Consider the following 13,668-nt stretch of genomic DNA (forward strand, 5'->3'; position numbering starts at 1 on the left):
AGAAAGGCCGAGGATCTTGTTGACGACTTGAAGATAGCCTTCAAATGCCTTAGAGAGAAGGGCATCAAGCTCAATCCCGAGAAGTGTGTGTTCGGGGTCCCCCGAGGCATGCTCTTGGGATTCATAGTCTCAGAACGCGGCATCGAAGCCAACCCGAAAAAGGTCTTAGCCGTAACTAGCATGGGACCAATCAGAGACCTCAAAGGAGTACAGAGGGTCATGGGATGCCTTGCGGCCCTGAGCCGCTTCATCTCGCGCCTCGATGAAAAAGGCTTGCCTCTGTACCGCCTCTTGAGAAAATCCAAACGCTTTTCTTGGACCCCCGAGGCCAAAGAGGCCCTCGCCAAGCTTAAAGCGCTGCTCACCAATCCTCCCATCCTAGTACCGCCAGCTAGGGACAAGGCCCTCTTACTATACGTCACCACAACAACCCAAGTGGTCAACGTGGCCGTTGTAGTAGAGAGGCAGGAAGAGGGGCATGCTCTACCCATCCAACGACCTATCTACTTCATCAGTGAAGTGCTCTCTGAGACCAAAGGACGCTACCCCCACATCCAAAAGCTTATCTATGCCGTAGTCTTGGCTCGACACAAACTGCGCCACTACTTCGAGTCCCACACGGTAACGGTAATATCATCTTTTCCCCTGGGAGAGATAATCCATAACCGGGAGGCCTCGGGTAGGATAGCCAAATGGGCCGTCGAACTCATGGAGGAAGCCCTGACCTTTGCGCCTCGAAAAGCAATCAAGTCTCAGGTCCTGGCCGATTTTGTGGCTGAGTGGACCGACACCCAACTGCCACCTGCTCAAATTCAGACGAAGTGTTGGACCATGTACTTCGACGGGTCCCTGATGAAGACCGGGGCAGGCACGGGTCTCCTCTTCATCTCGCCCCTCAGAGTACATATGCGCTACATGGTTTGGCTCCACTTCGCTGCCTCCAACAATGCAGCCGAGTATGAAGCCCTCGTCAACGGCTTGCAGATCGCCATCGAGCTTGGAGTATGGCGTCTCAACATCCGGGGCGACTCGCAACTCATCATTGATCAAGTCATGAAGGAGTCAAACTGCCTCGACCCCGAAATGGAGGCGTACTACAAGGTGGTACGTCACCTAGAAGACAAGTTTGACGGTCTCAAACTCAATCACATCGCCCGTAAATACAATGAGGCCGCGGATGAACTGGCAAAGATGGCCTCGACATGGGCTCCGGTCCCCCCGAACATCTTTGCTAGGGACCTCCACAAGCCTTCCATTGACTATGCCTCGGCAGCAGAAGAGGGCCCACCAGCCAAACCCACCGCGGGCTCAACGCCTCCTCGGTTGCCAAGACCCCTTCGGCCGAGCCCGAGGTCATGGAAGTGGGCACGAGGCCTCCCCAGACCGACTAGAACACGGACTAGCAAGTCCCGTTCCTTGATTGGCTCGCTCAAGGAGAGCTTCCTAGCGATAGGACCAAAGCCCGACGGCTTGCGCGACAAGCCAAAACTTACATCCTCTGCAATCATGAATTGTACAGACGAAGTCCCTCTAGCGTCCTCCAATGATGCATCACCACCGAGGCAGGCCAAGCCCTACTTTGGGACTTGCATAGAGGGGCCTGCGGGCACCACACGGCGCCTCAGACGCTCGTCAGAAATGCCTTCCTCCAAGGATTCTACTGGCCGACGGCGGTTGACGACGCCACCAAGTTAGTACGCTCCTACGAAGGATGCTAGTACTACGCACGGCAGACGCACCTCCCGGCCCAAGCCCTCCAAACCATCCCCATCACTTGGCCTTTTGCCGTCTGGGGGCTCGACATGGTCGGGCCTCTACAGAAGGCACCTGGGGGCTACACCCATCTCTGGGTAGCAATCGATAAATTTTCCAAATGGATCGAGGCTCTTCCGATCAATCAAATCAAATCCGAGTAAGCAGTGCTATTCTTCACCGACATTATCCATAGGTTCAGGGTCCCAAACACCATCATCACCGACAACGGGACGTAGTTCACCAGCAAAAAATTCTTAGCGTTCTGCAATGACCACCACATCTGTGTGGCCTGGTCGGCCGTAGGACACCCAAGGACAAATGGCCAAGTAGAACGTGCCAATGGCATGATCCTACAAGGCCTCAAGCCAAGAATTTACAACCGGTTGAAGAAGTTTGGCAAGAAATGGCTCGCCGAACTCCCATCGGTCACTTGGAGCCTGAGGAACACTCCAAGCCGAGCCACGGGGTTCACACCTTTCTTCCTGATCTATGGTGCCGAGGCCATCCTCCCCACTGATTTGGAATATGGTTCCCCGAGGCTACAGGCCTACAACGAGCAAAGCAACCGCACCGCCCGTGAGGACGCCCTCGACCAACTGGAAGAAGCTCGAGATGTTGCGCTGCTACATTCGGCCAAGTACCAGCAAGCCCTACGGCGCTATCAGGCTCAGCGCATTTGAAGCAGAGACTTGAAGGTAGGTGACCTGGTGTTGAGGCTAACATAGAGCAACAAGGGCCGCCACAAGCTGACCCCACCATGGGAAGGGCCGAACATCGTCGCCCAAGTACTGAAGCCCGGGACCTACAAGCTAGCCAACGAGAAGGGCGAAATCTTCACCAACGCTTAGAACATAGAACAGCTATGTCACTTTTACCCTTAAAATTCCAAGCATTGTATATATTGTTTCTCGGAATACAATTAAGAAGCGTTCTTTAGTTGTTCTAATTTTTCGAGAAATCCCCCCGAGCCCATCGTGAGTCTCGGCAATACGATAACACTGTAAGGCAGACTCGGCTCTGCCTCTGCAGAACCAAGCCTCCCTCAGGGGCTAGATGGGGGACTCCCCCTGAGTCCCACGCACCATTTTTCAAGCACCGTTCCTTAGTCGTTTTTCAAAAAAATTCCTACACCAAGTCTCTAGCACGCTCTGATGAATCGGTTGTAAAAAGCCCACGGACCAAAGTCTGTTTCCTACGCAAGAGGCTGGTAGAGTCGCGAGACGGCCTACGCCTCCGGGCTACGGCACTCCCTCACCACCTCTCGCCCAAGGGACGGCTTAAGCTCCAAGGAGGTTTTTTGCAAAAGAAATCGGATCAGAAGCAACAGAGGGCAGAGGCTCGAAAACACGAGAAAAACAACTAAGAAACACAAATACTTCAAAAAGAAAGGCCTCGACGGCCACAAGCATTACGATACAAAGATAATTCCTACTCTATTTTTACATGGCCCCTTGGGCCCAGGTCAAGGCTCAGGGCCTCCAGCATCGGTAGACGGCAGGGGAGGGTCCACCTCCTCTTTGAACAGCGTTGCCAGCGCCGTGCAAGGGCCTTTCGCCGCCTCCATCAGCTTTGTGACCGCCGCATCGGCCTCCTCGTCATCATGAGGTAGGATATAGCCATCACTGATGGCCGGGAGGTCGACGCCAATGTAGTGAGAGGCGATGACGGCCGACGCATGCTTGACACCCATGTGCAGCGCTCCTCAGAGCCACTCGCGCATCTGGCTGCTCAGCGTAATCAAACGGCTCCCAAGGGAGCTGCCGGACTGAACCCCTTTGACTTCCAAGGCCTCACAGGCGGAAAGGGCGGCACTTTTTAGCGCCTCATGCTCCCTAATCTCGGTCTCGAGCACCGTTTGCACCGCACTGGAAGCCTCGGCCGCCCGAGTGACCTCCACCTCCAACTCTGTGCCCAAGGAAACGGAGTGAGATTGAGTGCGAAGAAAAAGCGAGCCAAAGAAGGGACGGAAGCCTGCGGAACTCACCCCTGGCCTTCCGCTCCCATCGTCGGGCCTCGACCTAAGAGGCCTCGACTTTCTCTCCCCAGCATTGGGCCTTGGCCAGGGAAGCCTCGGCCTTTTCCTTTAGGCACTGGGCCTCGACCCGAGAAGCCTCGGTAGCCCTGGAAGCCTCTCTCCCCAGCTCTGCATCACACCAGGGAGTTAGGAGGTGAACACAAGAAAAATGAAGAAAACGAGGGGGATAGTACTCACCCTCGGCCTTTCCCCTCTAGACCACAGCCTCGGTCTGGGAGGCCTCAACTGCCATAAGGGCCTCATCCAAGGCACCTTTTGTTAGCTGGTGCGCACTCTGCTCTGCCCCCAGCTGCCCAGCAAGGGCCTTGCCCAAGGCCATCGCTTCTTTAGCCCAGGACCTGAAGGCATCCCGATCACCGGCGATGCGGGTAAGCTCCTCCTCCAACTCCTTGACCCGCGCTGCCAAAGGGGCAACCTGCCCCTAGGCCGTGACCACCTCGACCTTCGCATCGGCACAACGAAGCCAAAGGTACTCCACCTCCGCGCTCCATGCCGCCAGAAGCTCATTAGCACCCGCGAGCAGACCCTTTTGCTGCTGGAGCTGGTCCCAGACGTCCCTCTCCCACTAGAGAAAGACCAACTTCCCAAGGGACTGGGTCTCGAGCTCCTGGGGAAGCAGAACAGGGGTCATTCACTGCAACAAAACTCAAAAAAGACAACGTCGCATGAGAAAAGAAAGCACGAACCTAGGCGACTCCGGGCAGTTCGTCGGCCACCACGAACAGCGCCGTCCGTAGTGATCGCTCCACGAGCTGGCGGTATTGCTCGAAGGTGTCCCAGCGCCCGCCCTTGTCTATGTCCTTAAGGGTGAATAGAGGCTCCCCCTTAGGGTCGTCTTGGCTCCGCCATAGTACACGCGGGTGATCCCACCCGTGAGGCTCGGGTCGCACCCGCACAAGGGCCAAGCTTCCCTTGCCTAGGGTCGGAGCCGGCTGTTCCACGGCGCCGGTCTCCTCAGCATCGACCGCCTCCCGCACTCGGGAAGTATCATCGGAGGAGATCGGGTAGACCTCTGCCTCCCGGGCACTCTCTCGTAATAACGGCGGGCCCTGAACCAAGGGCGCCACCAAGGCCTCCACCACCTTCATCTCCACCTCCTGAGCAGATGGCCTCACCGCCATCACGTCAGCCTCATTGATCTCGGGGGGTCCGGCCTCCGCAATCATGGCCTCGACGGTCTCAGGGGCTCCGGCCTCTACCATCGTGGCCTCGGTGGTCGCGGCAACATCGACCCCCGCCACTGCGGCCTCGGCGGTCTCGGGCGCCCTGGCTTCCATCACCTTAGCCTCAGAGACCCTAGGGACCTCGGCCTCGGTGGCCTCGGCAACTAAGGGCACCCCGGCCCCGTCTGACTCATGAGCCTCGCCCTCGCAGGGCAGAAGCACTCCCTCCCCCATCTATGTCGGGGTCACCTCGATAGCCCCTCCTTGGGTGGCCGACTCCTTTGAGTCGGCCCTCGCCGACGCCGCGCCGCATTGTAGGGTAGCCTGCGCCTCCGCCACCCAGTGGGCGGAGGAGCCAGGGCTCACCTTGAGCGCCTTGAGGGGCGCCAAGGAAAGCACCTCCACAGGCCGCTTCCGACTAAGGACAAATCACAGACAGGGTCAGCACGGGACCAAAGAGCAAACAGAAAACACTGTGGCTCTACCCAAAAATACACTTACCCCAAGCGAGGCTGTGACTGCTTCACCACTGCAACCCTTGTCTGCGCAGGCAGTGGCGGAGGCAGGGGCACGACCTCCATATTCATCGGTGCCGGTTGGTCCTCGATGGACCCCGGCGCCCCCTCGGTGTTCCGCGGGGGCAGTTGTGTCACCCCCGCCGCCACTTGCTCCACCACTGATACCGAGCCCACCAGGCTAACAGCATGTTTGCCCAACACCCGCTCCTCGGGTGTGTCGCCCTCGGCCCCGAGGTAGGCAACTACCGACCCCGGGGTAGCTCCTCCTCCTCCTCCTCCTCCTGGGAGCGCTGGGCTGCTTGCCAACGCCCCAGGCACCGTCTCCCCTACGTCAGGGAGATGGTCCAAGGGACCTCACCCCATCTCGCCCTCGTCATCCTTGTCCGAGGCATCCGTCAATAACGACGGCGACGGGGACTCCTCCAACGGGAGGCCATCCTTCCTTTGCTGCCGGTGACGCTCATCTAGTTTCTCGCGCGCGAGAATCTGCTTCGTACGCTTCGCCGCCTTGGCATCCTTCCTCTTTTTTTGAGCCTCGGCGTGCGCCCGGTTGACCGCCCGCCGCCTCATGTCCTCGGGAACAGGTGACAGAGAGGCTCGCACATCCCTCATCCCCTGTAGGAACGACAATCGCGCATAAGGGAATGAGAAATAGTGGAAAACAGAGAGGGCTCGGGGGCTGCAGCGGCGCACGACTTACCAACGAGAGGAACCCCCGTGACGGGCACATCGCGATGGGGTTTAGGTTGCCGCCTCTCAGCTTCGCCTCCACCGTCTCCCCCACCCAACGAAGAATTTCCTTGTCGGAAAGGGCGGAGGAGGACATCCGGATGCCCTCATTTGGCTCACCCGACCTCATCTCAAACAGGCGCCGCCACCGAGCCATCAGCGGCAGCACCCTTCAGTGGTGGAAGGCAGCCACGACCACGGCCGTAGTAAGGCCACGGCTCTGTAGCCTCTCTAGCCCCTCTAGAAGCGGCTTCAGCTTGGGCTGATCCTCCCTCAGGACGCCGTACTTCCACCTTTCCAGGTAGCTCCCCACAATCCACCCAGTGTAGGGGGGAAGTCCTTCGTCATCATTGCAAAGATAGAACCAGCTTGTGTACCAGCGATGATTGGATGACGCGAGCTGGGCCGGGATGTAGAGGTGCTGGCGGTCCTGACGCACTTGGAGAGTGCAGCCATCGGCCCTCACCGCTTTCCTCATGCCCGACATGCCCATCGGCTTAGTGGTGTGCCCTGCCCAGAAGAGATGGAGCAACAGCTCCTAATGGGGAGCAATCCCCAAGTACCCCTCGTAGACAGCGACGAAGATGGCCGCCTGCACGATGGAGTTGGGGTTGAAGTTGTAGAGCTCCACGCCATAGTAATGCGAGAGCACCTGCATGAACCGATCCGCCGGAATGCCGAGGCCGTGCTCGTGAAAGGAGACAAAGCTCACGACATAGCCGTCCTGAGGCCTCGACTCCGGCTCACCCGACGAAGCGATCCACTCCGGCCTATTGGGGTCTGTCACCGGACGAAGGAGTTCGCCATCGATGAGCGACTGAAGCACCTCCATGGTGACGTCAGACGGATCCCAAGGGTCCACCTCGATGACAATGATGTCACCGGCCATAAGGGCGGTGGAGGGTCCGAATGCGGTGGTGAGTTTGTCTCTCTCTCTCTGGCTCGCCGTTCTCCCTTCTTCTTCTTCCCAGTGTCCGCTGCTCTAGCGACGGCTCGATGGGGGCAGAACTAACGTAGGCAAGGTAAGGTAAGGAGGGGCGATGCTCGTTGCATATTTATGCAGGGTAAAGGCAAAACGGATGGACGATGAAATCAGGGAAGTTTCCCCTGAATCCGACGCGGTTAACCCTGATCCGATTTTACCACCCACGCGCCCATCTTTTTCTCATTAATTGTAGGAACAGTTACGTCCCGTCCGCTGACACCACGTCGCGCCCGACCGCTATGGCAGCAGGCGATGTTCCATCTCCCCAGAAAACTACCTCAAAAGGCATGCCAGCCGTTGCCGAGCCAATGGGGAAGATATTCCCCCCTGCCCTATTCCTTTCAGGTGAAGGAACCAGGCGTCGAGCCCGTTATGGTCCAGGGGTTCGAAGGCTGGGCCCCTAGGGGTTTCAACAGCCGCCCCAGGGCAACAGAGTCAGGGATGACCACGGGCGAGCCCATATGTGGCCAAGACCCAAGCAAGCGAAATGCTTGGGACGCCCAAAGTCGTGTCCGAGACCGGCAGGGAGATCTCTGAATGGGATCCCACCGTAGGGAGGCACCGAGCCATCGAGGCCCAGCGAACAGCCCCGGCACCCACTAGAGAAACTCTCCGGTACTCTTGGAGTGCGTCTCTAGACCACTAGCCGACCCTAAGTGAACGGGGCTCAGGCCTCCACTCGGACTATCCGATAACAGCTCACCGGAAGTGCCACTGCTCGTACCCACCGAGGGTAGCGAGGCACATTCCACCCCTCCTTCCGAGCAAAAAGGAAGCATGAGGGTCATACAAAAAGCCAGGGGAACCCCTGACGGCCTTCTTGCTCTGTGCAGAGGCTAAGGGGCTCTTCCTGCAACCTTGCCGAGACCCAGCGACCCTGGCTCGCACTCGAGGGGGCTCGGCAAAACAAACCCTCCTTCTGAGCGAAAAGGAAGCATGAGGGTCATACAAAAAGCCAAGGGAACCCCTGACGGCCTTCTTGCTCTGTGCAGAGGCTAAGGGGCTCTTCCTGCAACCTTGTCGAGACCCAGCGACCCCGGCTCGCACTCGAGGGGGCTCGGCAAAACAAACCCTCCTTCCGAGCGAAAAGGAAGCGTGAGGGTCGTACAAAAAGACAGGAGAGCTCCTGATGGCCCTCTCGCTCTGTGCATAGGCTAGGGGGCTCTTCCTGCAGATATGCCGAGACCCTGCGACCCAGGCTCGCACCCAAGGGGGCCTCGGCAAAACAAACCCTCATGCGCGAGGGGCGTACAAAAAGCCAGGGGGACTCCTGACGGCCCTCTCGCTCCATGCGGAGGCTAGGGGGTTCTTCCTACAATCTTGCCAAGACCCAGCGACCCAGGCTCGCACCCGAATGGGCTCGGCAAACAACCCCTCCGTCCAAATGAAAAGGATATGTGAGGGTCGGACAAAAAAGTCAGGAGGACCCCTGACCGCCCTCTCGCTCTGCGCGGAGGCTCAGGGGCTTCTCCTGCATCCAAGACAAAGACAAACAACCAAAGCCACACTGGAAGTTTTGTTAAAAACACGATAAAGGGCATCAAGCCTGTTACGGTCTAGGGGTTCGAAGGCTGGGCCCCCTAGGGTTTCAACAGCCGCCCTAGGACAACAGAGTCAGGGACGATTGGGGGCAAGCCCAAGTATGGCCAAGCCTCGAACGAACAATCACTCAGGATGCCCCAAGTCGTGTCCGAGACCGGCAGGGAGGTCTCCGAATGGGATCCCACCGTAGGGAGGCAACGAGCCACCGGGGCCCAGCGAACGGCCCCGACACCCACTAGAGAAACCCTCCGGTACTCTTGGAGTGCGTCCTCGGACTGCTAGCCGACCCTTAGCGAACGGGGCTCGGGCCTCCACTCGGACTACCCGATAACAGCTCACCAGGAATGTCACCGCTCGCACCCACCGAGGGTAGCTTGGCATATCCCACCCCTCCTTCCGAGCAAAAAGGAAACGTGAGGGTCATACAAAAAGTCAGGGATGCTCCCGATCACCCTCTCGCTCCATGCAGAGGCTCGGGAGCTCTTCCTGCGACCTTGCCTAAACCCCACGACCCGAACTCGCACTTGTGGGCTTGGCAAATGCAAAATCTCTCGCTCAAAGTGAGAAAAAAGACCCTAGGGGAATGAATCCACTCCCCCAGGGCCTCGGGGGCTACACCCGGCAGGTGCGCTCGCGCGCACCCACCGAGGCCTCGAAGTACAAAAAATGCAATCCCTACAGGAGCGGCTGCAAGCCGAGTCTCGACAAACCCTCAGGGAGAGTGCATGCACTCCCCCTAAGGCTCGGGGGCTACTGTCGGGTACCATAAATCGGGGTACCCCGAGTGTACACCAAAAGAGTCACTTAAATCTCATCAGCAAACAAAGCCAGAATGTATGTCATGGGTTCACCACCAGCCACGTCGAGCCCACCGGCTCTCCGCCTCGTCCGAGGCCTCGCGCGGGAGGTCTCGACACCCTGACGAAATCTCCGCCTCGCCTGAGGCCTCCCACAAGAGGCCTTGGCAAGGAGCCCAATTTCCATCTCGCCCGAGGCCCCATGCGTACAGCCTCGGAGGAGACAGCTATTCTCCGTATCGCCAGAGGCTGGCTTGGCAATTACCCGTCGCTCCTGCCTCGACCAGTCTTCCCGACAGCATGTCACGTCCTATTAATGTGTCAACCACTCCCGCAATCTCAGCCGGACGACGGCTCGACACCACGGAGTGGCCGACGGGACAAGGAGTCGCATCAACACCATACCGGCTAAGATAAAGCACGACGGTGATTACCGGTCACTATGTTCCGACGCTGTGCCTGCGATCAGCGCCGGCGCTATGCTGTGCCCCGTAACACCCGCCCCAAAGACAACGCGGCATGGGAGGTCTGGCCCGGGTCATCATCACCTCCGAACCAGCGTACCAGACGGACCGCTCCCTCCGAGCCTCGACACCCTACTTCAAGGCCTCGGCCATCTCGACATTCACGTCTGCCGAGACCCCCACCATGGTTCGGCCTCGGCACCAACCGAGCCTCGACCTCGCGCACAATCAACCTACAGCGACCCGCACGATGACCGCCGCGCCCGCTTCAAGGTAGCCCTGGAGCTCCCATGACGCACAGGATCGGATGTGACCAGCACGTCGCTCCAGCGCTTCAAGGACGGACCACTCCGACGACAACGCCGCCACAGGAACAGGCTACAGGGCTCGGACATGCCGCCTCCGTTCGCACGACGCCGTATAGTTAGCACACGTACTACCCTGGTCCTTCCTTGAACTATAAAAGGAGAGGATTTGGGCCGTTTCTAAGGGGGGGAGGGGAACACATGCACACACAAAAAAACAACACCCTGTAACACACATACTCACCCACTGTCTGAGAGCAACGTCTCAAGCAGCCCCCATCACTCCGTGCCGAGACCTAGGATTAGTTCCCCCTCTCACCCGGCTTGTAACCCCCTACTACAGGCACCTCGGTGCAAGGAATACAAGATCAAACTCTCAGACTGGATGTAGGGCACCGATCGCCTGAACTAGTATAAGCCTTGTGTCTCTTTGCATCTACATCCGAGATTGAGAACACGCAGTACAAATTTACTAGTTGGTTGAGGACCCCTCGGTCCGAAACACCGACATATACATATATAAAAGGAAGCACTATGGTTCCCCCCCACACATATTATTATTGTTCATTCACAATGCAGATGCAGTTATAACAACATTACTATCTCATGATGGATCCATGCCGTGGAATGGAAAGATGCATGGATGCTTTATTCTCCATACTACTAGTACTAGCATCACACGCTCTAACATGCGCTAGCTTTGCCAACCTTATTTGTTTGCCTCCTGGTCCTGGGTTGGCTCCTTGATGTGCATCCATTTACTAGTATACTGGAAAACTGGCCCCTACAAGGGCCGATGCTGCTCATGGATGATGCTATGCTTGCTGCATAGCCATTGCCGGGCACGTGGCACCTAGACGCACCATCTAAATGGCCGGCCCGCCGCCGGGCACTTGCCGGTGGTAAGGTCTTGTCTTCTTGTCTTGTTTGGATGGATTGTATTTCCGATCGAAGGGCTGCGGTTCACTCGACGTCGTTGCCGTTGTTCTGCTTGCCGCTGTCGATGAGGCAGGTCTCGACGCCGCCGGTCATCCAGAGGAACCACGCGTAGCTGCTCCGGTGGTGGCTGCTCTCGGGCTCCTCGTCGATGGCGCCGGTAAACATGTCCTCCGCGCCGCCCATGTCGCCGCGGGCGTGCCAGAGGAACATGCCGTACCTCCGCATCGCTTCGCCGTCCGGTGGTTCGGCGGCCACCGTCTGCTTGAAGTACATCTCCGCCCTGTCGTCACATGTGTGCCGTGATCACGCGTAAGAACTAAGAAACCAAGATTCCTAACAGGTTGGTTAATTAGATCGTGATTGAATGAAGGGTCGCATTTGAAAGCATGCATGCATGCATGGTCCAAGAGGCACCTGTTGATGTCCTTGTCGAACTCGTAGAGGAGCTGTGCGTAGTTGGACAGGATGAGCGAGTTGGCGCCGCCTGAGGCGATGATCCTCTCGTACGCCGACTTCCGGCGCCGTGCGCGGGCGCTGTCGATCTCCTTGATCTCTTCCTCATCGAGTTCCTCCTGGCCGTAGCTGTCCCCGAACAGGCCGCCGCCATGCAAGATTCCGATCTGGCCCCACAGCTCCTTCTCCATGTCCGCCTCCACCAGCTCCGGCATGTTGTCCTCGGGTGGTTCCTCCGTCGCGTCCCCGTTGCCGTCGGGGTGGTCAGCCTCTGCTGCGTTGCCCAACGCCGCCGCCTCGGGCTTCTTCGCCTCCATGCGGCCCCTTTCCGCCTCCACGATTGTGCCGAGGCAGCAGGCGACCATCCCGAGCAGCCCGACGGCGAGGTCTGGCGACTGGAGGTGAACCATGCTGAAGACCCACGCCACGGCGCCCCCAGCGCCGCGCGCGGCCTCAGCGGCGCCCCCGACCGCCGCGCCCTGGACGGCCTCCACGGCCTTGACAAGGGCCGCCACGGCGCACCCGGCCGCGCTCGTGGCCATCGCCCGCGGCACCCCTCGCTGCGCCGCCGCCTGCTTCCTCCTGGCCTGAATGGCGCGCAGCGACGCCGGCATCACGGCCATGGACGGTGGCTGCTGCTGGTCGTCCCTGGCGCCGCACGCCGCGGGCCTGAAGGACCGGGAGTTCCTCCGTTCCCCGGCCCTTGCGGGCGCCGGGAACGCCGCCAGCGCCAACGGGACGCTCCTGGGCATGGCGACCACGCTCGCCGGCGTCATCCTCGCGACCCACCGACAAGGCAACGCAAGGGACTCTCTCGAACGGAAAGGGTGTTGTGTTGGTTAGGAACGGAGCCTCCAACAGAAGGCGGAGTGGAATGGCGATCTAGCTTGCGGATGCGGAGAGGGAGGGAGAGGCAATGGCGGCATTTATAGGCCCCCTGGGCCGTGCCACGTCGGGGGAGGGTCGTGCTCCTGGACGATGCGTGCCTTGCGCGCCAGTTCGGGCCAGTTCAGCGCCTGCTTATTTCGTCGCGGAGCAAGGGGAAAAAGGCTCGGCCGCGCGCTGCTCTCGGCGAGGGTCGTTTTGGCCGCGCGCGGTGGCAGCACCCGCTCGTGTGATGCGCACGGCGATCTGGCGTGGCACTGCAGACTGCACGGGAACGTGTCCTTTGCCGATGCGAGCAGAGAACTGGCCGGAGAGGGATACCGGGAAAAAGATTAACCAATCATTTGCAAAATTAATTAATATTACTCCTGTTTCTAAGAAATTATATATTGTTTATTTTCTTTTTAGGAAAAAACAGCATTGAAGAAATTACTCATGGTTTGCTGCGGCATGTGACAGTGTTCAGTGTTGCAAGTTGCGTGTCGTTTATGTAGCGTTGTCACTGCCCGGGTTTTTAAGAAAACTTGAAACGATACTTAACATGACTTGGATTGATTGTTTTAGATTATAATTCTTTTCTTATAACAAAACTAATTTAATTGTCTTATATTACCATGGGGTCCATTGTGTGTCATGCGATGTGCGTACACGAAACCAATGCATCGAGGTTGGATCGCACGCTATGATATGCGGTTGTGGCATTACATGTAAAAAGGGAAAAACAAATGTGTGGCCTATTGTCACTTTTAAAAATCTGACGTGGGAAAATTGTCGTACATTGCTTTGTCGTATTAGCCTATATTGATATAGCAGAATCAAAGATAATTATGAGTTGGCATCGATATTCACACTAAACCCAGCTGCTGATGCAAGAAACAACACGCGGAACTTGTACAAAATAAGGTACACTGTGCACCAAACCAACACTACAGGTTGGATTGCACGTTAAGTGTAAGGTGTATGGTTGTCGCATTACACGTCAAAAGAAGGAATCAAATATGTGGTGCAATGTGGCGACTTGGATTGATTGATTTAGATTATATTTCTTTTCGTTTAGTGAAACTAATTTAATTATCTTATATTTACCATGGTCCATTG

At 57.7% G+C, this 13,668-nt stretch overlaps 1 protein-coding gene across 1 annotated transcript; it reads right to left on the reverse strand.

Annotated features, from left to right (window-relative positions):
- Positions 1-10,843: 10,843 nt before the first annotated feature.
- LOC136538832 (uncharacterized) lies at positions 10,844-12,561 on the reverse strand. The gene is made up of 2 exons (XM_066530783.1): positions 11,647-12,561; positions 10,844-11,512 (listed from the first exon to the last, which is right to left on the reverse strand). The coding sequence occupies exons 1-2, from the start codon at positions 12,459-12,461 to the stop codon at positions 11,257-11,259; spliced, it is 1,071 nt and encodes a 356-aa protein (XP_066386880.1). The 5' UTR covers positions 12,462-12,561; the 3' UTR covers positions 10,844-11,256.
- Positions 12,562-13,668: the final 1,107 nt, after the last annotated feature.

Source organism: Miscanthus floridulus, chromosome 2 (assembly GCF_019320115.1).
Source record: "Miscanthus floridulus cultivar M001 chromosome 2, ASM1932011v1, whole genome shotgun sequence".
Lineage (NCBI taxonomy): Eukaryota > Viridiplantae > Streptophyta > Magnoliopsida > Poales > Poaceae > Miscanthus > Miscanthus floridulus.